This window comes from Lepus europaeus, chromosome 17 (assembly GCF_033115175.1).
Source record: "Lepus europaeus isolate LE1 chromosome 17, mLepTim1.pri, whole genome shotgun sequence".
In the NCBI taxonomy this organism is placed as follows: Eukaryota; Metazoa; Chordata; class Mammalia; order Lagomorpha; family Leporidae; genus Lepus; species Lepus europaeus.
Genome location: NC_084843.1, coordinates 25,495,081 through 25,521,554, shown reverse-complemented (window position 1 = coordinate 25,521,554; position 26,474 = coordinate 25,495,081). Strand labels below are relative to the sequence as shown.

The 26,474-nt window shown below is 39.0% G+C and overlaps 1 protein-coding gene across 1 annotated transcript in view; it reads left to right on the top strand.

The window, feature by feature from the left end:
- SLK (STE20 like kinase) overlaps positions 1–26,474 on the top strand; it is a 78,639-nt gene that overhangs the window by 48,200 nt on the left and 3,965 nt on the right. Inside the window, exons 10-17 of the mRNA XM_062214151.1 lie at positions 2,988–3,118; positions 3,331–3,454; positions 6,755–6,934; positions 17,598–17,727; positions 18,351–18,475; positions 19,348–19,536; positions 20,377–20,502; positions 22,898–23,011. Of these exons, the coding sequence (XP_062070135.1) occupies positions 2,988–3,118; positions 3,331–3,454; positions 6,755–6,934; positions 17,598–17,727; positions 18,351–18,475; positions 19,348–19,536; positions 20,377–20,502; positions 22,898–23,011 (1,119 nt within the window). The remainder of the gene's footprint in view (positions 1–2,987; positions 3,119–3,330; positions 3,455–6,754; positions 6,935–17,597; positions 17,728–18,350; positions 18,476–19,347; positions 19,537–20,376; positions 20,503–22,897; positions 23,012–26,474) is intronic.

The following is a 26,474-nucleotide window of genomic DNA, read 5'->3' as shown; positions in this document are numbered from 1 at the left end:
AGCCATTTGGGGAGTAAACCAGAGGATGAACGACCTCTCTGTCTCTCTCTCTGTCTGTCTGTCTGTCTCTCTTTGCCTCTGCAGCTCTGCCTCTCAAATAAATAAATAAATCTAAAAAAATTCTATTGCATTTTGAGTTTAGTGTTTTCAGATTTTACTTTTGTGTTCCTTGTGTTTTCTTTCTTTATTATTATTATTTTTTAAAACAACAATTTTCATTTATTTGAAAAGGCAGAGAGAGAGAGACCGAGACCAAGAGAGCTCTTTCATCTTATGGTTCACTCCCTAAATGCCCTCAGCAGCTAGGGCTAGGACAGGCTGAAGTCAGGTGCCTAGACTCAGTCTGTGTCTCTCTTATGGATGACAAAGACCGAAGTAGTTGAGCCATCACCTGCTGCCTCTGAGTAAGAAACTGGGTTGGAAGCAGAGTAGCTGGAACTTGAACTCAGGCACTCATTCTGATATGGGATATGAGAGCCTCTCAAGCTGCTACTTAACCAGAGCCAAACACCTGCCCCTTTCTGCTTTGTGACCCTTTTGCCCATATCAAAATCAAGTATTTATCTGTTCTCAACACTCTGTTTACCAAAATGTAATTGTAGGGGTGCTATACTATTGTTATTTTTATTTGAGTTTAAAGGCTTTGGGCTACTAGTTGAATAATAAAAGATTTTGGTCTTTTAAATTTTTTTTTTTTTTTAAATTTTTGACAGGCAGAGTGGACAGTGAGAGAGAGAGACAGAGAGAAAGGTCTTCCTTTTTGCTGTTGGTTCACCCTCCAATGGCCGCTGCGGCCGGCTGCACCGTGCTGATCCGAAGCCAGGAGCCAGGTGCTTCTCCTGGTCTCCCATGGGGTGCAGGGCCCAAGGACTTGGGCCATCCTCCACTGCACTCCCTGGCCACAGCAGAGAGCTGGCCTGGAAGAGGGGCAACCGGGACAGGATCGGTGCCCCAACCGGGGCTAGAACCCGGTGTGCCGGCGCCGCAAGGCAGAGGATTAGCCTGTTGAGCCACGGTGCCGGCCGGTCTTTTAAAATTTTTAAAAAATATTTAGCTATTTATGTTGAAAGAGTTAACATGGTGCTGACATTGTGGTATAGTGGGTTAAGCTATCACCTGCGGTGCTGGCATTTCCATATTGGCACTGGTTCGAGTTACAACTGCTCCACTTTCTACCCAGCACCCTGCTAATGTGCTTGGGAAAGCAGTGGAATATGACCTAAATGCTTAGGCCCTGAAACCACTTGGGAGAATCGGAAGCAGCACTGGGCTCTGGGATCCTGGCTTCGGCCTGGCACAGCTCTGGCTTAGGGGAGTGTTCCAACAGATTGAAGATATTTCTTTCTCTCTCTCTCTCTCTCTCTCTCTCTCTCTCTCTCTCTGCCTTTCAAATAAATAAAAACTTTTTTTTTTTTTTTTTAAGTGTTATGGGTTGGGAGGGAGAGAGAGAGATTATCTTCCATCCATCCACTGGTTCACTCGGCAAATAGCAGCAAAGGCCAGGGCTGTGTCAGGCTGAAGCCAGGAGCTTGGAGCTTCATCTGTGTCTCCCACTTGAGTGCAGGGACCCAAACACTTGGGCCATCTTCCGATTCTTTCCTCAGGCCATTAGCAAGGAGTTGGATTGGAAGTGGAGCAGCTTGGACTTGAACCAGAACCTGTATGAGATGCTGGCATGCAGGCGGTGGCTTTACCCACTGTGCCACAATGCTGGCCCCAAAGATTTTGGTCTTGATAAGAAATTTAAAGCAACAACTAGTAGGCAGATCTGGTGCTTTTGCGGTTATTTTGTGTTATTTTTTCCTCTGAGATGGAGGACTGTTGATAGTATTGTTACTGATTGAATAGATTCTGATTCGTGGTCCTAGCAGGGTTTCAAAATTCCCTAAGAGCCTTTTCAAAAATCAGATTCCCAGGTATTCTTATACCTGTTGACTCAGATACCCTAAGAAAAAAGCAAATGAATCTGAGAACTTACAAAGTGAAAATGTGAAGAAAAGCTATTTAACATCTAAAAGTTATACTCATTAGTCATTTATATGACTAGCTCGTTGTCAGATGTGCCTAATTATGAAGTGGTACTGTAAAAGTTATACGTGTACATTATCAAAATGCATAGTGTCACTTAAAACTTTCTAAAATATAATTTGAGGGGCCGGTGTTGTGGTTTAGCAGGTTAGGCTGCCACCTGTGATGCCAGCATCCCATATGGGTGCCAGTTCAAGTCCCAGCTGCTGCACTTCAGGTCCAGCTTTCCGCTAATGTGCCTGGGAAAACAGCAAAGGATAGCCCAAGTACTTGGAACCCTGTCCCCTTGTGGGAGACCCAGAGGAAGCTCCTGACTTCTGGCTTCAGATCAGCCCAGCTCCTACCATCCCAGCCAATTGGGGAGTGAAGCAGCAGATGGAAGCTCGCTCTCTCTGTCTCTCCCTTTCTCTCTGTAACTCTGCCTTTTAAATAAATAAATAATTAATTAAATAATTAAAATAAATAACTAAATACATAAATGCAGAGGGAGAGAGAGAAAGGCCAGCAGAGATCTCTGTCACTGATTTGCTCTGCAAATGCTCACAACAGCCTCATTTGAATCAGCCTGAAGCCAGGAGCCATGAACTCAAACCAGGTCTCCCAAGTGGTGGGCGGGCTCTCAAGTAACTGAGCCATGAACTGGTGCCTCCCAGAGTGTGCATTAGCAGGAGTGCAGCCAGGACTTGAATTCAGGCATCCCTGTTGCTGTCTGTAAGTGGTGTCCTGATAGTTGCACCAAATGCACCCCACTTCCACTTAAAAATTTTATTTCATATAAAGCCATATATAGTCAGATGAAATTTAAGATGATACAGTGGTTCCGTAGGTGACTCTTGCTGCTTTATATGCATACTTAATATATAGTCTGCGTGTTTTTTTAATTTTTGTTTAACAAAGGGAATGTTTTCTTCCTTCACTATTGCTTATATAAAGCCTAACTAAAATAAAATCTCACTTAGGAAACAAGAAGACAAAAGAAAACATTGAAGAAAACACGCAAATTTATTGTTGATGGTGTAGAAGTGAGTGTAACAACGTCAAAGATAGTTACAGATAGTGATTCCAAAACTGAAGAATTGAGATTTCTTAGGTGAGTAGACAAACAATGTAATTGAAACTGGTTTCTGACTTCTTTTCTGTTTTTGCAAAGTCTGAGTAATTGAGAAACGAGGGTAATTTCTTGACTAATTTTGGATTGTTCTTGTGTTATCCATTTAACAAAAATTATTCTTCTAAGCTTTCAAAAAGTGTTAGATTAGAGATATGATCTCCCTCTCTGTCATTGCCCTTGAATTTTTGCAGACGTCAGGAACTTCGGGAATTAAGATTTCTTCAAAAAGAAGAGCAAAGAGCCCAACAACAGCTTAATGGCAAATTGCAGCAACAACGGGAACAAATTTTCCGGCGCTTTGAGCAAGAAATGATGGTAAAGTCTTACACCTTTCTATCATTTTGAAAACAAAAATTATTTGGAGGACACACACACACACACGCACGGGGAGAGAGAGAGTGAGAAGAGGAAGAAAGAGAGAGACCTGCCATCTGCTGGTTCACTCCCCAAATACCCAAGTACCAAGGCTGGGCCAGACTGAAGCTAAGAGCCTGGATCTCATTCTGTTTCCCAAATGGGTGGCAGGTACCCAGGTACTCAGGTCATTACCCACTGGGGTACACATTCTAGGAAACTAGAATTGAAAGTGGAGCCAGGACTCAAACCCATACACTAAAAGTATGAGATCTGGATATTGAGGGTGGTGACTTAACTGGCTGTTCCAAATGCCTGCTCCATGTCCCATTTTGTTAATAATTAAATTTATTGCTTTGAAAGAAACAAAATCTAGTAGCTGTTTTTTTTTTTTTTTTTTTTAAAGATTTTATTTATTTGCGAGGTCGAGTTATAGACAGAGAGAGGTAGAGACAGAGAGAAAGGTCCTCCCTTCTGCCGCTGGTTCACCCTCCAATGGCCGCTGCAGCCGGCGCATTGTGCTGATCCGAAGCCAGGAGCCAGGCTCCTCTCCTGGTCTCCCATGCGGGTGCAGGGCCCAAGGACCTGGGCCATCCTCCACTGCACTCCCGGGCCACAGCAGAGAGCTGGCCTGGAAGAGGGGCAACCGGGACAGAATCCGGCGCCCCAACCGGGACTAGAACCCGGTGTGCCGGCGCCGCAAGGCGGAGGATTAGCCTGTTAAGCCACGGCGCCGGCCTAGTAGCTGGTTTTAGAACTTGTTCTCTCATTGCTAGATTTTCCTGGCTTTGTAATGTATTTCTGGAGTTTATCTCTGGTTTTGGATGCTTTTTTTTCTTTTTTTTTTTTTAAAGATTTTATTTATGTTTTTGAAAGTGAGAGTTACATAGAGAAGGAGAGGCAAGAGAGAGAGAGAGAGAGAGGGAGGGAGGGTGGGAGTGAGGGGGTCTTCCATCTGCTGGTTCACTCCCCAGGTGGCTGAGAGAGAGAGAGAGAGAGAGAGAGGTCTTCCAACCGCTGGTTCACTCCCCAGGTGGCTGCAACAGCCGGAACTGCGCCAGTCCAAAGCCAGGAGCTGGGAGATTCTTCTGGGTCTCCTACAGGGTGCATGGGCCATCTTCTACTGCTTTCCCATGCCATAGCAGAGAGCTGGATTGGAAGTGGAGCAGCTGGGACTCCAACTGGCACCCATATGGGATGCTGGCACTGCAGTCTTTACCCACCATGCCATGGTGCTGGCCCTGAGCTCTTTCTTAAATTTTAAAATTCTTTATCATAGGAAGGATCTGCCATTCCAGTTTTATCACTGACTTAGAGTGTGACAGATATCTTTGTTTTCCTCTGATTAAAATCTGTCAAACTTAGATGTGTCCGTTGTTAGGTTAATTTTTTAGGGTTCTAGTTTGCCCTTTAAATTTAGAATCCAAGATTTTAAGCCAGTATAGAACTGTTGTCTTCAAACCCAGCTGAGTTCTACAATGTCTTTTTTTTTTATAAGTTTTTTTTTTTTTTTAAGATTTTATTTATTTGACAGATAGAGTTACAGACCGTGAGAGAGAGAGAAAAGGCTTCCTTCCGTTGGTTCACTCTCCAAATGGCCACAATGGCCAGAGCTGCGCCACTCCGAAGCCAGGAGCCAGATGCTTCTTCCTGGCCTCCCACGCGGGTGCAGGGGCCCAAGAACTTGGGCCATTCTCTGCTGCCTTCCTGGTCCACAGCAGAGAGCTGGACTGGAAGAGGAGCAGCCGGGAATAGAACCGGTGCCCATATGGGATGCTGGTGCCGCAGGCGGAGGATTAACCTAGTGTGCCAAGAGCCGGCCCCTTGTTTTGTTTTTCAAAGTATTCTTTCTTTCTGGCTCCTATGGTTAAGCGTCCATGTCGCTGTTCACTGCTGCTGAAGAAAACAGTACTGGCTGTTTAGGAATAGTTGTCACTGAGTCCTTCCAGAGTTGGAAATGGAATTAGTAATGTTATAGAAAATTTCATTAACTTATGTTGAATATCAGGCTAATATAGGTTAGAAAATAGATAATTTGAACTGTTAATAGTATTCTTGTTTTGAATATGCTCCTTTTGCTGTCATGTAATTTGAAGTGGTAATGTGGCATTATTGATTACTTGTGTGAGTTCAAACTCAAAATTGCTCAGAAAGTAATGACATTTACTTCTCAATGAATAGTTTTTATAATACTTACATTCTGTTTTCCAGAACCTTATAAAAAACTGTTCCCTAAATATTTTTCAAAATGTTTTGACTTTCAATTTCTTTCAAAAAAATCCTTTACAAATATTTAATTATGCCTATATACAGAATTGCAGAAGTCTTGTTGGAAGAATAGGTTTTAAATTTCCAAAGATTTGTCTCAGTACAATAGTAGGTTTATTTTAAGATTCTTTTTTTTTTTTAACTTTTATTTAATGAATATAAATTTCCAAAGAACAGCTTATGGATTACAATGGCTCCCCCCCCCCCATAACTTCCCTCCCACCCGCAACCCTCCCCTTTCCCACTCCCTCTCAATGAGGAAGAGTAAATCAAGTACTGTTACATTATTAAAATGACTTCAGATAAGTGCTTTGATTTACCAAAAATTTGATAAATGTCTACATTTTTTGTAATTTACTGCATAGTACCTCACAGCAACTAGATATTCTTCTGGATTGTCTAAAATTTTTGGACATTCTACTTGTACAGTTTTTCAAGTTGGAAAAAAGGAGCTAGCTACTTTTTGGGAAAAAATTATATATTTTGGTACATTTGACTTGTTCAGTATTATAAAGGCTATATCACATCATTTTTTTTTTTTAACCTTTTTTTTTTTGACAGGCAGAGTTAGTGAGAGAGAGAGAGAGAGAGAAAGGTCTTCCTTCTGTTGGTTCACCCCCAGTGGCTGCTGCGGCTGGTGCACTGCGGCAGGTGCACCGCGCTGATCCAAAGCCAGGAGCCAGGTGCTTCTCCTGGTCTCCCATGCGAGTGCAGGGCCCAAGGACTTGGGCCATCCTCCACTGCACTCCTGGGCCACAGCAGAGAGCTGGACTGGAAGAGGAGCAACCGGGACAGAATCAGGTGCCCCGACCGGGACTAGAACCCGGTGTGCCGGCGCCGCAAGGCGGGGGATTAGCCTATTGAGCCACAGCGCTGGCCCTCACATCACTATTTTTAAATGCTAGTTATTAGCTCTTAGTAAATATCTTCACTATAGTGAGTCAAAGTGGGTGATAGAAAAATTAGATGATCTTAAGCTGTATTGGTTTACAGAGTAAAAAGCGACAGTATGACCAGGAAATAGAGAATCTAGAAAAACAGCAGAAACAGACCATTGAACGTCTGGAACAAGAACATACAAATCGCTTGCGAGATGAAGCCAAGCGCATTAAAGGAGAACAAGAGAAAGAGCTGTCCAAATTTCAGAATATACTAAAGAACCGAAAGAAGGAGGTAAGTTTAACTACTGTTTTTAATTACTAAAACTTGTTTTTATATTTATTTTTAAAGATTAATTTTTATATATTTGAAAGGCAGAGTTACACACAGAGAGAGGAAGAGACATAGATTTTCTGTCTGCTGGTTAACCCCCCAAATGGCTACAACAGCCAGGACTGGGTCAGACAGAGGCCAGGAGCCAGGAGCTTCTTTCAGGTTTCCCACAGGGGTGGAGGGACCCAACTGTTTGGACCATCCTCCACTGCTTTCCTAAGCACATTAGCAGGGAGCTGGATTGGAAGTGGTACAGCCAGGACTTGAATCTTTATGAGATTTCAGAGCTGCAGATGGAGGCTTAACTCACTGTGCCACAGTGCCAGCCCTACTGTTCTCTTTTAATAATGCAGTATTTAAAGCTTATATAGGAATATTTTTTAAGAAAACATTTTATTTTGTTTGCCAGTAGCAGAAATGATTAATTTTATTAATTATATGTCATCTTTAATTCCTACCTTTAACAATATTTTCTTGATTAGCTTTATTGACGTTCTTGGATAGTTGCCAAACAAAAACTAGAAAACCTGCAATTTGAAATATGTATGAGCTCATCAGATTGAGAGTTACTTGCAGAGTTAAAAGTGGAAAATATTTGGAAAGTCATTTGATCAGAATGAGTTTTTAATTTTTTCTGAAATGGTTTCCATGGTTTATGGTTTTTTTTTTTTAATATATACTAGTAGTTACTATGAAAGGTTGTCATTGATTCAGAAGGAGGGTTTACATATTAGTGTGTCTTGTCCTCAAATTAATAAATCTTAGAGCTTTGACATATAAGGAATTTTGAGAGATAATTTTATGGTTTATCATGCATTTTCAATGTAGGAGAATATAACTTTTCATGATAATAAAAGACACAGGGATGATAATTATTATTAATTCCATTTGAATTAGGACAGAAAAATCTCTTCTAAACTAGCCAGTGCATTTTCACATTTGTTACACATCTCACATAGCCATATTCACTGACTTTAACATTTAAATTATGAAGAAAACTGAGCATCATATTGCTGAGTCTTAAGAATCTGCTTCTTTACAAAGAATAGAGTTGAATTAATAAACAATAGTATTTTCTATATTTTTAAGTTGAGACAAGTGAAATGTAATTTTATTTGGTATGATAACCATTTATAAAAATTAATGTTGCCACTTACTGTATTTTGTATGGAATTGCTCTATATGCCTTTATTATTACTTTACTGGGGCTTTATATTAACATTCTTAAAACAATGGGTACTTTTTATTGAGGAGTTATTTTTTATATCAAATTTAATTAAAAGATTTTTGTGGGTAAACATATGATTTAATCCTAAATATGTAGTAGTCTTTATTGTTACTGTTTTGGCATAGAAGCATTTTAATCAGTGAACATGTTTGAGATCGTGATATATATAATTATGTATTTTTCTTCTATTGCTAAACTTCTTGCCCTTGGGGAATCTCTTTCTTTGAATGGTGATTTGGTTTCATGACGGATTACTGATGGGGAATTTTAAGTGCACTATTAAATCAAAATCGGCCTCTTGGACCATCGTAGCATGTGGTGATTTGGAATCTGGTTTCTTTGGGCACTTCTACTTGTAAACACACAGTTGTTTTTCTTGCTGGATTATAGGTTTGTTAGATGGAATAACACATCTAGGACTGGAAAGTTTAAAAGAATCCCTGAAAGATATTTTTCCCTATAATATCCTTAATTTGTTTAATACATCATAGTTTACTGAACTTACTTTAAAGTGCTTACATTCCTAATTTTAAAATTGACAAGCTGGTTTAAATTGTCAGCAAAGGAGAATCTTACTGAAAACCTACATGAAATCATCTGAATGTTCATTTTTATCACACCATATATAAAATGGTGTGTTTTATGAAAAAACTTAGTATATATTTATCTCTCCTTTGTATATTCTAAGGCTTACTTCCCTTTTTGTGTTTTATTTATTTTTGTTTCATCAAGTGGATTTTATTTAATTTCTGTTGTGTTATCAAGCCAATTATGAAACTTTGCACTTTGATAAATGTCATTAGCTTTCCTATGTCAGTAGATAGATGTATTATGATCTTTCAAGAGGGCTTTCAAGTTCAGTATCAGAGCTGCAAGTTATCCTTCACTGATTTTCTTTGAATCTTTGAGAGAAAATGATATATAGGAATAATTAAGCAGCTAATTAACCTTTATGTGGTGTAATGTCCCTTTCTGCACTGAAATTAAGCATGTTCTATCCTTTCATTCCTTTTCGCCAAACTAACACCTGTGCTAATGCATGTTGAAAGGATCTCTTTAACAGCTTTACTCTTTGACTTGTGGCTTATCTGCTCACTAAGTGCTTGCTGTGGAGAAAGTATTATTTCCCCACCTCCTGCATGCTTATACACTGTAGGTTATAAATGAAGTGGAGAAAGCACCCAAAGAGCTGAGAAAAGAGCTCATGAAACGCAGGAGAGAGGAGCTTGCACAAAGCCAGCATGCTCAGGTAACAGCAGCAGCTTAATGCTACTGAAACAAAGCAGCATCTTCTCACAGTTCAGTAAACTGTGAGTGAAAGGGTAGATTGTTAACTGTGATTATTGTATGATGTTGACTTCTTCCCATCCAAAGATTCCCAGGATCTTCTTTATGTAGTCCTAAATTCATGCTAATGGAGACATTTAAGTTGCTACTGTGAAATGATATGGAATATTTGAAAAGTTGACTCCTGATAAATTAAACAAATATATTAATATATAATCTGTTCTCTGATTTTTATTATGATATAAACCTATAAGTAGCAAAGCCAATGTTTGATAGAAGATCTTAAGGACAAAAATATAGAGACTGAATATATAAACATTGATAACATGCTTTGAGAGGCTGTTCAAAGTTAGATGACAAATGATAATGTGAAGTTTTAGATCAAATATTTATTGCTTTTAAGCTCTACAATATAAGCAACTTTAAAATCATATTTTAAATACTAAATGCTTTTCTTTGTGATTTAGAAACCAGTTGTCAAATGACTATGCTGTGGTTGTTTTTTTTTTTTTTTTTTTTTTTTTTTTTTTTTTTAACAGGTAGAGTTATAGACAGTGAGAGGGAGACAGAGAGAAAGGTCTTCCTTCTGTTGGTTCACTCCCCTAATGGCTGCAATGGCTGGCGCTGCACCGATCCAAAGCCAGGAGCTGGGTACTTCCTCCTGGTCTCCCATGCCGGGGCAGGGACCCAAGTACTTGGGCCATCCTCCGCTGCCCTCCCGGGCCACAGCAGAGAGCTGGACTGGAAGAGGAGCAACCAGGACTAGTACCCGGCACCCCAACCAGGACTAGAACCCAGTGTACCGGCACCGCAAGAGGAGGATTAGCCTAGTGAGCCACGGCGCTGGCCTATGCTATTTTAAATAAAGAAACTTGATTTTAAATTATGATAAGTAAGCCTTACCAGAAGATGAGTTAATTCTTTATAAAACTAGATTAATAAATATTTTCAATGGAAATTTCTGGAATTATCTCACATTACTTTATAGAATTTTTCAATATTCATAAAGATTAGTCTTTTAATGAAGTTTGTAGTCAACCTGGAGGCAAAGATAGAGAAATAAAAATAAGCTCAATCTTTAGTTCCATATGTCAGTGAAAGGAAGAAGATGCATGGATTATGTATTAATTATTGCTTTAAATTGCCTTTTTAATTGGTTAAATGGGATTTTAAAGGTAGTTCCCAGACTTTTGAATTTTATAGAACCATAGAAAGAAACATAGAAACAACAAAAACCACTGGAGACCCATGGCATGGGTTTTGCCATTATATTTTTTTGTTTTTAAAGCAGGGATATTTTCTTTTTTAAAGATTTATTTATTATTTGAAAGCCAAAGTTGCAGAGGCAGAGAGAAAGAGAAGTCATCCATCCACTGGTTCACTCCCCAAATGGCCACAACAGCCGGAGCTGAGCCGATCTGAAGCCAGGAGCCTGGGGCTTCCTCCTGGTTTCCCACGTGGGTGCAGGGGCCCAAGCACTTGGGCCATCTTCTGCTGCTTTCCCAGGCTGTAGCAAAGAGTTGGATTGGAAGTGGAGCAGCTGGGACTGGAACTGTTGCCCATATGGGATGCCAGCCTTGCAGGCGGTGGCTTTTCCTGCTATGCTACAGCGCTGGCCCCCAAAGCAAGGATATTTTAAAACTGCCATTTCCTTGTCATCATCATTTCAGAGGACAGAATATTTTTAACACCATGAAAGTAAGGAAAATATAATCTTGGGATTTTAAAACTTTAATCAAGTTAGTTTATTTTAATAAATTCAATTTGCATTTTTTGTAGTCTTTCATTGCTGTGACCCTGTGAAGCATTTTATATTGGCCTGGCGTGGAGATTATTACTTTAAAGTGATGACAGCAGATGCAGCATTTGCTGTGTGTCAAGCACTATTCCAAATGCTTCACATGAATGAACTCATTTAATCTCCCAGCAAACATTACCCCCACTTTATGGATTAGGGGACTGGAACACAGGAAGGGAGTGACTGCGAGAGTCACACTGCTGGTTTGATGGCAAAGCCAGGATTCTCATCTAAATTTAGGCCTGGATTTCATGCACTGAACCCACCTGACTGCCTCTCATATCTAAGCTTCCCACTATGTACCTCATCTAAATTCTTACCTGCTTTATCCAGTGTTTTTTGGCTATTTCTTGTTATCAGATGAAGAGAAAGGCCTTGCTAGCCACACACATACTTTTGGTTAATTTGGATTTCAAATCAGATAGTAACAGTATGGTTTTCCCTTATAAAGGAACATAGGTTTTTTTTTTGTTTTTTGTTTTTTTTTTTTAATTCCAAGAGATCATATATCAAACTCCAGCTAATTAAGAATTAATACTGAATGAATTAGGTAACTCCTATACATTAGTGACTTTTTTGGTGGGGGTTGGGAGATATTTGGCCTATATTTTCTAAAGCCAAATGTCATAGTCCTTCTTACTGTAAATTTAGTTAGGAATTTAGTATTTAAAAAATTTAAAAAATATTCTGTTGCTTTTGATGAAGTTGCTAAAACTGGGTATTTTAAACTTTTTCTAAGGATTAGTAAGTAATTAGCCATATAGTCTATGAGAATATAGTTAATAAGCTGGTCCAGTAATTTTCAGACTATATTTCTAGGAGCTCCTGAATTTTAGAGATGCATTTTTGAGAATCCTTCTAAAAGGCAAGGATTGTGGAACTGTAGGCCCTTCTATTTCAACTAAAGCAGCATCATTTTGTGATCTGTTTTATAAACAGATAATTTTTTAAAGGAGGTACTACTTTAAAAAAAAAAAAAACCAAAACAGCACAACAGAGTATGGGAAACTGCTGATCTAGTTCAGCTCTTTTCTGCAGATCAAAGTGTCCCCCTGTGTTAATTGACTTGTTCCATGCTTCAAGAAACTCAACATTTGTGTAATTATTCTTTCCATTTGTCAAAAGTCATTCAGATATATTCTCATCTGGGAAGTGCATTGTATTCTGATCCACAGGGTGTTGCTCAGGTCATGATTCAGTCTTTTAAGTTGTCATCTTGTGCAGTCTTCAACGCCCAAATGCAGGATGTAAGTCCCGTGTGCCTGCAGGAGGATGCCTTTTCCTGTTTGACTTGATTTTCTTTGACTCACATGTGCCTTTTCCGTGCTGACTTCATTTGCTAAGATCTAGAAGATCGATAGGTGATAATGTCAGTAATGACAATAATAGTAATAACCTCACATGAGCTTTATAAAACAGTAGTCTTCAAAGAGGTTTCACCTTTGGATCTCACTGCTGCCACCCTGATAGAGGGATGGAGTGTTAGCTGTTTTACACATGAGGAGATCAAGACACAAAAGACTAAGTGATCTGCCTAACGTCATGTAAGACTAATGCTAGAGCTGGAACTAGGACACTCCTAATAGTGTTCTTTTTTCTCTCTACCTCATTGCAGATTTTCATTAGAGGTTTTCTATCTTTTTTCAAGAACAGTAAAATTATCTTCCTAATGGTATTTTATAAACTTTGCACATGTGAGAAATTGAATGCTGTGATTAGATTTTCATCTTTGTGTGAAGTGACATTTTGATTGCATAAATGTTCATGTAGATGATTTAATTATGGATATGGTCAGAAAAGCCATACTAAAAAGTAGTGATTTTAGTTCCATTTAATTCTAGTTTGCATTTTTTCAAAGCGTTGATGATTAATTGCTATTCTCCTTATTGTAATTTTAAATTAAGGCTGGAATTCCAGGCTGTATTCTTTGTCAGAGTTCACATAGGGAAATGACCAGCTCATTTAAAACTGTAATTTTTATTTTGTTTGATATATGTGACTGGAATAGATAGAATACAGCTTGATCCCAACCTCTGTCTTCCCTAAATTATTGGAGATGGTTGACTACACATCATTCTAATAGTATACAAAACATTGATTTTTTTTTAACATGAGGAGTTATTGTGATCACTTTTCTGATCATTACCATTTTTGAGTCAGTCTTTTAAGTTAAAGTGATCAAGTCCTGTACAAATAGCCCAATCTGTCATAACCCTTCCTTACAGTTGTCTAGACTCCAAAATTGTGTTTTTAATGTTTGTAGTTATGTAATTCATGTGATGAGATTTTTTTTAATCACAATATAAGCTTATACTTTTAGAAAAGAGTATACAATGTACTTATCCATTTTTAAAAATGACTTTTGGTCTCTCTACTTTGGGTCCTTTTTTTGTTTTTTGTTATAGTGATTAATCCATCTTTTTTTTTTTTTAAGGTGAATGTAATTTTTGCTATCTTTTCAGAAGATCTGTTGCTAAGAATACTTTCTAATTACAAATTCTGTTGTGAATTTGTAATTTCTAACTGTACATTCTATTTTGCTTGACTTTTGAATTAGAATATTTAATGAATGCTCAATAACATTAAAATTTCATTTCTTTTGAGATAATGAAATGCATTAGTTGTGTGGGACTTGTTTAGATGCTTTTTAGATTTAATTTTAAAAATCTTTTGTGCAATATCTATATAATCATCTAGAGTCTGCTTAATTATATAGCTGTATAAAGGAGCTTGATTCTTTGTTATTTCTGATTGTTACGAAGCACTTCCATACATTGGATTTATAATTGCCTCTCAGTTTTTACCTTTTGATGATTTTTTCCCACCTTCTGTAACAGTAGAATGCTAGTTCCATCTGTTTCTTTCTTTTCTTCTTTTTTTTTTTTAAAGATTTTATTTATTTGAGAGGTAGAGTTATAGACAGTGAGAGGGAGAGACAGAGAGAAAGGTCTTCCCTCTGTTGGTTTACTCCCCAGATGGTAGCAACAGCCAGAGCTGCGCTGATTTGAAGCCAGAAGCCAGGAACTTCTTCTGAATCTCCCATGCGGGTGCAGGGGCCAACTTCGACTGCTTTCCCAGGCCATAGCAGAAAGCTGGATTGGAAGAGGGGCAGCCGGGACTAGAACCTGCGCCCAGATGGGATGCCAGCACTGCAGAGGATTAACCTACTGCGCTACAGTGCCAGCCCCCCATCTGTTTCTATTAGCAGTTCTAACCCTTGGAATTATATGTTAGCTACTTCAATATACATTCCTGTAGTTCTTTCAGTCAGTCATTCTGAGACCTGATTTGTGGCCCCATTATTTCTAGCTTTGAGTTTTCTGTGGTTTGCTTTTGACCTTTAGAAAGCTTTATACTAAGGGAAGGGATCCTTTTCTCTTCAGTGTACTGACAAACCGAGAGTCTTGGGACTAGTGGGATGGAAGCTCCTAGAAGGCAGGACTGTCTTTCATTAATCCTAGTAATCCTGTGACTGGTACATACCCAGCATCTACTAAGTGCTTAACAAAGGTTTTGTCTGAACTGAACTTTTAAAGATTTATTGATGTATTTTGAAAGAGTTGGAGAGAGGGAGAGACAGAAAGAGACAGAGAGAGCTTTCATCCGCTGGTTCACTCCACAAATGGCTGCTACAGCTGGAGTTGGGCTGATCCGAAGCCAGGAGCCAGGAACTTCCTCTGGGTCTCCCATGTGTGTGCAGAGGCCCAAGCACCCAGGCTGTCTTCAGCTGCTTTCCTTGGCTCTTTAGCAGGGAGCTGGATCAGAAGTGGAGCAGTCAGGACTTGAAGCTACACCCATATGGGATGCTGGCACTGCAGGTGGCAGCTCTATCTGCTAAGTACCACAGTGCTAACCTCTGAACTTTGTTTAATCAAGACATTAGTATATTAAAGTAATGTGACCCAAAATTACATAGATGAGAAAATTAGTAATTTTTTTAGTGGCATTGGCCTATATTTTACTTTCATTTTCACATGAATGTTTATTCATCCCATTCGATACTTTGTATTTGGTTTCTTTGAATCTAAGATTTATATTTATGCTAGTTAAGTTAGACCATTGTTTCTGTCCACATAGATATTTTTAAAAAATCCTTTATGCAAATCAGTGATAAAAATGTTGAATGAAAGAAATCCTTTGATGTCTGCAGGTTATATTAAATTTGTTAAGCAAGTTTGCATATAGAAATTTTACAATTGAAATTAGAGAAACAAGGTAATTTTTATTACAGATTTTTACTGTAGGAAAAAAACAAATCCTGAACAACTTGTTATAACTATTCAAAAGATAGGCATGGAGATTTTGCATATTTTTAAATAAAAGTCAAAGTCCTAGTCTAGATAGTTGTTTAAATATTTATTGAAAGTTCTTTTAAGTCTTTTTTAAAGATATTTATTTATTTGAAAGGCAGAGTTAGAGAGAGAAGGAGAGATAGAGAAAGAGGTCTTCCATCTGCTGGTTCACTCCCCCAAATGGTCACAACGGCTGGAGCTGGGCCAATCTGAAGCTAGAAGCTAGGAGCTTCTTCAGGTCTCCCATGTGGATGCAGGAGCCCAAGTACTTGAGCCATCTTCTACTGATTTCCCAGGCACATTAGCAGGGAGCTGGATTAAAAGTGGAGTAGCTGGGACTTGAACCAGTGCCCATGTGGGATGCTGGCACTGCAGGTGGCAGCTTTTCCCAGTATGCCACAGTGCTGGCCCCTATGGAAAACTCTTCTGGCTGTGATAAAGTTACATAGGTATCTGTAGTCACGTTGGTGTTCTACAGAGACAGTTCATTAATCTTTTCCTCACGCTGTCTTTGTATTCCTACTAACGTACAAATGATGATGCAGATGGCACAGCATTTCTGACTCCAAGTTACTTTAACAAGTCACATGAGCTGCATCACTTCCGAGACATTGTGGGAAGGCAGACACCTGTGGAATACTGCTGGATGCTTGTTCAGTGAGGACTGGGCTGGTTGTGTTTCAGACTCTGTCCAAGGCCTAAAGAATAGTTCCATAATAGGTTTTAGGGTTTGATTTTCTCCTGAATGTGCAAGTAGGGATTATAGGTGAACTGTTGCTTCAGTGCCGAGTTTAAAACCCACAATTAAATTGATTTGAATATTCCTTGAGCTACTCACCAACTTCTGTATTTGCTGAGAGATCCAAATTTAAATTTCTTTAATTTGGATATTATTCCTTTCCTTCTGTAAATGTGTGACTTAGAAGAAAGATTAAGTTACTTTAACATTTCCCTTTCTTATACAGTAATTGAAGGATTTTTTTGAAAAAGCATAAATTTGGCAAATACTGTGTACTCCACAAATATTTGTTGACTGAATTAGTAAATCCCAAATATGTTGGTAGAATTCCGTGATTATAGGAATTTTGTTCATATATTTGTAATGTATAACTAATCTTCCTGTTCTTAGTTTGCATGTCGCTGTGCATTATTTAAGTCTTCTAATTATTGTTCTTTTTTTGGCACATGCTGTGGCTACTATCTTCCTCTGTTAATTTAGCCTGGAGTATTTGTAACTCTTTATTACTTAAAATAATAGAAAGTTTAAAATTCTAATTCTGTGTTAGTTATGAGTTCTTTATTGCCTTTCTTCCTAGAAGACTTTTTTTTTTTTAAGATTTATTTATTTATTTATTTATTTGAAAGGCAGAGTTACAGAAAGAGGCAGAGAGAGAGAGAGAGTGTGTTAGTTCTTCCATCTGCTGTTTCACTCCCCAAATGGCTGCAACAGCCAGAGCTGGGCCGATCCAAAGCCAGAAACCAGGAGCTTCCTTTGGATCTCCCATGGGGGTGCAGGGGCCCAAGGACTTGGGCCATCTTCTACTGCTTTCCCAGGCCTTAGCAGAGAGCTGTATTGAAAGTGGAGCAGGTGGGACTTGAGCTGGTGCCCATATGGGATGCTGGCACTGCAGGTGGTGGCTTTACCCACAGTGCCGGCACCTGACATTTATTTTTTATTTATATCATAGTGGAATGAATAGTAAGCCTTAAAACCTATAAATTTATTTTCTTAAAGATGTTAGTATAAGGGCTTTTTAATTATGAGGAGGACATCAACTTTTGTATGTATCATTCTTAATAGTTCAGAATATTATGTTTTATACTACTTTTCTTCTGGGGTTGAATTGGGTGATTAATACATTTATATTGTATATGTACAATATAATTTTGGTGTTTTTAAAATCTAGATACTTTGTAAACTTAGTTTAGAAATCTTGTTAACCATAAATAGTCATATAGAGAACTGGATGTTTAGCACAGTAGATAATTTATTAACTGATGGTCAACTGTGTCTGATAGGAACAAGAATTTGTTCAGAAGCAACAACAAGAATTAGATGGCTCTTTGAAAAAGATCATCCAACAACAGAAGGCAGAGTTAGCCAATATTGAAAGAGAGTGCCTGAATAACAAACAACAACTCATGAGAGGTATAGAATTTTGCAGTATATGTGTATATATAAAATGGTATTTCAAAAACATTCCTAGATGCACCTTGGAAATGATTTGAATGCTTTACTTTGCTAGGCTGATGAGAGGAAGGATAAAGTCATGGTGAATAAGAAAATAATTTCTTAAAAATAAGTACTGCAAGATATAGAATTCCTTTATGACAGTATACGTGAACATAAACATTATTCTTAAGTCTTTGTCTTGTTCACATGATGCTAGAAATGTCTGAATAATTTGTGTACTCATTAGGCCTTACAATTGTTGATATGCTTAATAGATACATGATAGGAAGGAATTTTAAGTACTTGTTCCCTATAACAAATCAGCTTAGATATGCTTTTTAAAGATGATTAAATTAAATTTTAGTATTTGTGATAGGATATTCTGTTTTTATAGGCTATAGGCCACAGGCTGTTAGAATAGAATAGAAACTGCTAAAACTTACTGTCTTACATTGGTAAAATAGCTTTTATGGCTTAGAATGTTAGTGTGTGTATAAGTTAGTGTATTTGGAACATTTTTTGTAAATACTAAAATCAGGGATAAAGTACATTAGTCAGAAAAGCAAAGTGACATTTTGAAAATTCCTTTCTTCTCCTAGCTCGAGAAGCTGCAATTTGGGAGCTTGAAGAACGACACTTACAAGAAAAACACCAGCTGCTCAAACAGCAACTTAAAGATCAGTATTTCATGCAGAGACATCAGCTACTTAAGCGACATGAAAAGGTTAATGAAAGGAAAATTTATTCACTTTTTTGTTCATTTTAAAGTTTGCAAAGCTAATAGTTTGAAGCTTATATTTAGTCTATGGCCATACTACCCTGAACGCGCCTGATCTCGTCTGAAGCTTATATTTATTAGAGAATACACTTTTTATTTCTAAAGTTTCTCTTTTTATAAGAATTTTAAAGTTTATTTGAAAGGCAGAGAGAGAGCGATCGATCGAGAGATCTTTTATCTGCTGGCTCATTCCCTAAATGCCTGTTAGCAGCTGCAGGTGGGCCAGGCCAAAGCCAGGAGCCAGGAACTGCTGTAGCTGGCAGGGACCCAAGTTATGTGCCCCCTTTCAGGGTTTTTATTAGCAGGAAGCTGGAATTGGAAGCAGAGCTGAGACTAAAGCCCAGGCACTCAGATATGGGGTACAGGCATTCCAAGTGGTGTATTAATTGCTATGCCAAAGGCCTGCCCCAGTCCTAAAGTTTGTTTGATGAAATTTGCAGTAATTAATTGTATTTGAATTGTAATTGCAAGCTTTGTTTTACGAATGACAAGGATGTTAACTAATTACAAGGTTTAAAGACCTCATATATTATAATCTTCATTTTGTCTCTTAAAGGTAGCTATTTTTGACTTTGTGGTTCAATTATCTTAAAAGTGTTAACTCCCTGTGTTTAGTAATAGAATTTCATTTTAAGAGTTTTATCCTAATAGCTTCATTTTTAAAAATAATTTTTTCCATAATATTTTACTGGTTACTGTGAATAAAGGGAGAGAATAATTATAGAAAACAACCACTAAATGATATGTTTGAACATACATATGGGAACTGAGTATTGAATCATATCTGTACCACTGGGTTCTGTTTAAAACTTTCCCAGGAAACAGAACAAATGCAGCGTTACAATCAACGACTTATTGAGGAGCTGAAAAACCGACAGACTCAGGAAAGAGCAAGACTGCCCAAGATTCAACGCAGTGAAGCCAAGACTCGAATGGCCATGTTTAAGAAAAGTTTGAGAATTAACTCAACAGCCACACCAGATCAGGACCGTGACAAAATTAAACAAGTAAATAAGGAAATTACTCTCTTTCAACTTTTATTTATTTATTCATTTGTTCTATTTGAAAGGTAGAGAGAGACAGAGATATCCCATTTGTGGTTCACTTTCCAAAAGCCCTCTATGTCCAGGATGGGAGGACTCAATTTGGGTATTCCTTGTGGGTAGCAGCAACCCAAGTACTTAAACCATCATCCGTTGCCTCCCATGGAATGCATTAGCAGGAATCTGGAATTGGGAGTGGAGCCCAAGTACCGGCAGTCTGATAGGAAGTTCTACCTGCTAGGCCAGGTGCCCTTGCCCCTCTTCTCTTTTTGGTTTCAAAAAACCAAATTTGAATGACCTTTGGAAGTGCCACAATAGTTGTGTTGTAAATATTTAGCATGGGTTTGTTGATGTGCACTTCAAATCTATGGACTAGGTCTAGGGGCATGGTATATTCCAATATAGTCTTCCCGGAGTGGCAGCTACAGAGGGCAGAGCCCCATGCCTCACACCACATCCTGGGCTGCATTGGTCTTAGGACCAGACCTTGGGAATGAGATGACTTAGACAGCTTTGTAAGTCAAAACATGTGGCCTTACTATGATGTGTATGCAGTCACAAGTCTCACACAGATTAATTGAGGTCACTAAGCAGATAGCAGAATTAAGGTTTACTTAGAAGTCCCTCCTTTTCCCCTTGCCAAATCAAGATGGATACTTGAGCTTTGAGTTGCAGCATACTATAACCTGTAGTTTGGTTTGTTCTTTTAAGTTTTGTTAAATTTATTAATCACAGCCTTGGAATTTTTAGAAACTACATTGCTCATTAACTGTAATTTGTGTCTTTTGTTTTTCTTGCTTATAGTTTGCAGCCCAGGAAGAAAAGAGGCAGAAAAATGAGAGAATGGCTCAGCATCAAAAACATGAAAATCAAATGCGAGATCTTCAGCTGCAGTGTGAAGCCAACGTGAGAGAACTGCATCAGCTGCAGGTGAGATACAGCGGCTGAGAAGAAGCCTTGGTGGAGGAGCACACACTGGGGTTGGGGCGGAGAAAATGCAGCTGACCAAAGGAAGTGGCACATCAAGAAAACGCTGGGATGTAGAGACTGTGTGTATAGACCCAAACATAAGTTTGATATCATAGGAACTTGTTTAAATTTTGTATAATCATGAGTACTGTAAATATGAAGCTGATTGGGTACTATTTTTAAAAATATTTATGGGGCCAGTGCTGTGGCATAGTGGATAAAGCTTCCGCCTGTGGTGCCAGCATCCCATATGGTTGCTGGTTCATGTCCCAGCTGCTGTACTTCCAATCCAACTCTCTGCTATGGCCTGGGAAAGCAATAGAAGATGGCCCAAGTCCTTGGGCCCTGTACCCGTGTGGGAGACCGGGTTCAGACCAGCACAGCTCCAGCTGTTGTAGACATTTGGGGAGTAGACCAGCAGATGGAGGACCTCTCTCTCTCTGTCTCTCTCCGCCTCTGCCTCTCTAATTCTGCCTTTCAAATAAATATTTTTTTAAAAAACTCTATACATAAAGAATAAAACAGACTGTTTAAAATATTATTTATTTGAAAGAGCAATATACAGAGAGAGAGAGAGAGAGAGAGAGAGATCATCCATCTGTTGATTCACTTTCCAAATACCTGTAACGGCCAGGTCTGGGCCAGGTTGAAGCCAGGAGCCAAGAACTCCCTCATGGTCTCTTTTGTGGGTGACAGGGACCCAGGTACTTGGACCATCTGCTGCTGCCTTCACAGGCACATTAGCAGGGAGCTGGATTGGAAGCCTAACAACTGGGACTTGAACCAGCACTCTGATGTCAGATATCAGCATTGCAAGTGGTGACTTAACTTGCTGTACAGGGCTGTCCCTTGAAGCTAAATTATAAACTAGGAAATAGTCTTCTTGTATTGGGTATTATCTTTAGGATATTTTGAAAGATGTACAGGCTTTCAAAATGATAAAGGTAGTTTTGCCAGTTGACTTTTTTTTTTATAGATTTTATTTTATTTTATTTACTTGAAAGGCAGAGTTCAGAGAGAAAGATCTTCCATCTGCTGGTTCACTCCCCAAATGACCACAATGGTTGGGGCTGGGCCAGGCTAAATCCAGGAGCCGGGAGCTTCATCCAGGTCTCCCACGTGGGTGCAGGGGCCCAAGCACTTGGGCTATCATCCTCTGCTTCTTTCCTAGGCTTATTAGCAGGGAGCTGGATAGGAAATGGAACAAGCAGCCAGAACTCAAATTAGCACCCATATGGGTGTGGCTTAACCTACTATGCCACAATGCCAGCCTCTAAATGGAAATGTTAAATTTAACATTTCCATTTAGAGGGACATAGTTGATTTTTCTAGGTTTTTGAAAAGGTAATAGATATTTGGGAATTTTTCTTCTAGTATATTTAAAGGTTGCTTTAGAAAGGGCTGTTTTGGGGCCTTACCTAAAGTGTGCATCCTACATAGTATAGCCAGCCTAAAATGTTTAAAATTTCGGAATAGTATAAGTGGTAGTATAAGATACTCTGTATATTTGTTTAACTTACAAAAGTAGAATAGTTCCTAGTGCAAGCTGCCTTCTGAGGTGTCAGTTTTAAAAGTGGACTTTCTTGAGGTACCTTTCTCTGAAGGGAGGAGAGAACTTTGATTATGGCCTTGTCTAAATAAGATCAGAGTTTGTGAACTCAAGAGGCTTCCACAGCCTTGGCAGCTCATGACATGAGCCTCGGGTGATTACTGACATCATAAATAAGAGTGTCAATTGTTAAATCAACAACAGGAGTCACTGTGCGTTTACTCTCCATGTAGGATCTCTGTCCTTAATGTGTTGTACTAGGAGAATTAATGGTAAAACTAGCCTTCAAACAGTACTTTATACTTTGTGTGTCTGTGTGGGTGTAAACTATTGAAATCTTTACTTAGTATATACTAAATTGATCTTCTGTATATAAAGATAATTAAAAATGAATCTTAATGAAGAATGGGATGGGAGAGGGAGTAGGAGATGGGATGGTTTGGGAGGGTGGTTATTGGGGGAAAAACCGCTATAATCCAAAAGTTGTACTTTCAAAATTTATATTTATTAAATAAAAGTTTTCTTAAAAAATAGACCTTCTTAGAAGAGAAAAGGGAAAAAAATTTCTTTCCATTGAAGTTCTTTTTATATGCGTGTAATAGAACTTCTGAACATGTGAATAGGAAGCTGCTCATTTTATAATTTTTGATAGTTCCTTGTTTTATAATGGAGAATTTGAATAGTTCCTTGGTTGTTAAAGGAGAATAGCTGATGTTTGAGAAGTAATTTATTATTTTGGAAAATAGTTGTATTTGTGAAAAATTGCTTAGTTGATCTGAAATTCTTTTAATATGACTTTATTTTCAGAATGAAAAATGCCACCTGTTGGTTGAGCATGAGACTCAGAAACTAAAAGAGCTAGATGAAGAACACAGCCAAGAATTAAAGGAGTGGAGAGAGAAGTTGAGACCTAGGAAAAAGGTAATTTTTAAAAAATTTAAAGTGGTGTGTTTGCAGTTATCCATGATCCAGCTACTGGCTCCTCTCCCACTCTGTACTGTGTCAGGGACAGGGTGTAGACAGATGAAAAGACATAGTTGCCATCCCCAAAAGGTTCACAGTTGCCAAGCTATACAGATTGGTAGGATCATCGCTGTGGAGGATGTCAGTACAGGATACAGGGCAAAGGAGCAGAATGTACAAGCAGGGCACAGAGAGCCTCCTTCTGCCCGGGGAAGTTGGAGAGAGCTTGGAGAGGAGGTGCTGTGTAAGCCAAGTGAATCTTATAGGGTGAGTAAGAGCTTGCCAGGCTCTCCGACAGACTGAAGTGAAATGGGGGCAACTTAGGTAAAGAGAATGAATGAGAGTGAAGTGTGCAGAAACTCAAGTGGGTGCTTACCACTGGAGCATTTGTAGAGCAGGGTTATGTGTGAGCCTGTGTGTGGGCATTAGGGACTGAAAGAGGGAGACAGACGGTGGTGATGACCACTGAGTCTGGACCAGTTGCTTGGAGCCAGATTATGATGCTCTTGTATGTTATGTAAATTAATTAATTAATTAATTTGTTCAATTATCTTTCCAAATGAAATTTAAATCTAGTGAAGCAGTGGTCTTCCTCCTTCTGTGCCTTCCTCCCTCTTGTTTATACCTGACTGCCTGCTGTCCTGGTCTTACTGATGAGCCGTTTCAACTCTGCTTTTGCTATAACTGTGTGATCGCTATCCCTTTGCCAACCCTCAGACTTAAACCTTTCTCTTCTCTTCATCTTCCTGCCTGTTATGCATATTAATCATGCCTTTCTCGGATGCATCCTCTCAATCAGTCATTCAAAGAAGTAATGTATGCAGAGGCTTCAAAAAGTTGGTGGAAAATCACATTATCTTTCAAATTCATTTTCCATGAACTTTTTAAGCATCTTATATTTGGCCCCTGTTGTGTAACAAAGGTTTCTAGAGGAATTTAAATGACCCAACTTATTTGCTAGCATTGTTTTTTAATTTCATTTTTATTTATTGTTAATGCTTTTAAATAGGTAATACAGTTACGCAGTTTAGAATTCGAAAAGTGTCGGAGAGTAAGCACTGAAAAATCTCTGTCCAGTTTCTCTCTTTAACTCCTTGCAATATGGCTTCTGCCTCCAGTCCCTGAGTGAACTTGTTGACAGTGGTTACAAGTGAGCTGTTTACAACTGAATCCTGTGACCTCATCGAAAGTGTTCTGACCTAACTCCCCTCATTCCTAGACTCCGTCCCAGAGGTTTCCAGGGCACCCCTCTGCCCGTCCCCTCCCCCTCACCTCTCACCTCTGTCTCATGTGGGCGTTGCCCAGTGCTGTGCCTTTGGAGTGCTGGTTTTGTGGCTCAGCGTGGCTTCTGTTCTTACATTTTTAAGGACACTTCCAAAACTCAGAAGAAGTTAATAGAGAATAAGCTGGACCGGCACCATGGCTCACTTGGTTAATCTTCTGCCTGTGGCGCCGGCATCCCATATGGGTGCCGGGTTCTAGTGCCGGTTGCTCCTCTTCCAGTCCAGCTCTCTGCTGTGGCCCAGGAGGGCAGTGGAGGATGGCCCAGGTCCTTGGGCCCTGCACCCGTGTGGGAGACCAGGAGGAAGCACCTGGCTCCTGGCTTCAGATCAGCACAGCGCACCGGTCGTGGTGGCCATTTGGGGGGTGAACCAACGGAAGGAAGACCTTTCTCTCTGTCTCTCTCTCTCACTGTCTAACTCTGCCTGTCAAAAAAAAAAAAGTTTTTTTAAATTATATTAAAAAAATAGAGAACAAGCTCTAAAGTTACAAAGAAGTGGGTTCAAATCTCAGTGCTGACAATTACTGATTAATTTTATCACTTAGTATTTCTAGACCCAGCTTTCCTCATTTGTAGAACAGTGGCATTATTATCTATCTAATTGGGATAGTTATGAAAGCTTCAAGAAATGATAATGTATGTGGCACTCTTCCCAGTACCTGAGTCATATTCAGAGTTCAATGAATGTCTGCTGTTGCTATTACTGTGTATTGTTTTTATTATTATTAGTTTGAACTTTAACCCCCCCCATTTCCTGTTTTGAAGTTCTGCTCCTCTCATTCAGGCCTTTAGTCAAGTATAATTTCATCAATGGTTTCTTCTTTTGATCACTGCATGTAAAATATCCTCCATGCCCACCCAAACATTCTAAATCCCCTCTTTTTCTTTTGTTTTAACATTTTGTTTATTGTTTGTCTTCTTCCCTGAGAATATAAACTATTTGGAAGCAAATGGTTCTGGCACGTTGTAAATGATAAATCAAACCTATTGAATGTTGACTTCAGACTGTAAACTCAGCAAAGATTGAACTAGTTCAACATCTCTCCACTCATGTCTCTCACCTTGTACTCCTGCCTTCCATCACGTCCTCCCTGTATTCCTGTCCTCTTATTGACATCTAGGCTGGAAACTCAAATGGTTTTTCATTTCTGTCACACTTCGGTTAGATGCTAATTAATTTTTACTGTCTTCATCGTATTTCTCCTTATCCTCATTGCTGTCCTTATCCTACTACTTGCTTATATTGTTTAGTAGTGTCTTCATGGGCACTCTGGTCTCTATTTCCTTTCTTCCTATTAACTGGCGTCATCAGAGTTCTTAAAAGAACATCTGTGATATCATCATAGTGGTATTGATAAATCTTCTGAATGCCTCAGTTTGACTTTGAAGCCTTTGTAGTACAACACAACCTTAGTAGCTTCATCTCTCACTACCCACTTGACTCCCAGTCCTTGTTCCAGCATGGGTTTTAGTCACTATTCTCCACATGAGCTCTGCAGTTTTCTGCTTTGTGCCGTTGTTTGGGCCCCCTCTGTCTGGTATGCCTTCCCCATTTTGTCTATTGAATTCTTAATCTTTTCTGCAGATCGAACTCATGTTTCACCTCTTCTGAGATACATTTTTGTATCCTCCTCTCTTTTCCTATAATTTTTACCTTTACAACAGCATTTATCCCTGAATCACTTGTCCACAAAGTCATTGATGCCTATCTTAATCCATTGAGGCTGCTACAGCTAAATACCATGAGCTGGAGGCTGGGAAATCTGGATCAGGGTGCCAGCATGGTCAGGCTCTGGTGAGGGCTCTCTCATGGTTATGTACTGCTACCTGCTCATGTTGTCCTCACGTGGCAAAGGGTGAAGAGCTCTCCCTTCAGCCTCTTATGAGGACACTGATCCCATGAATGAGAGTTCCACTTTTATGACCTAGTCACCTCTGAAAGACCCAACTTGCTAATATTATCATATTTGGGATTAGGTATAAGAGAATTTTCTGGGAGTGGGGGGAACACGAACACTGAGATCGCAACAGTACCTCAGGTATTTGTCAAGTACTTAACTATGTTGTGTATCTTGGGGATGTAAAAGTAAACTTAGTTTAGATCTGTCCTTTACTTAGCATATAGGAGAAAAACATACA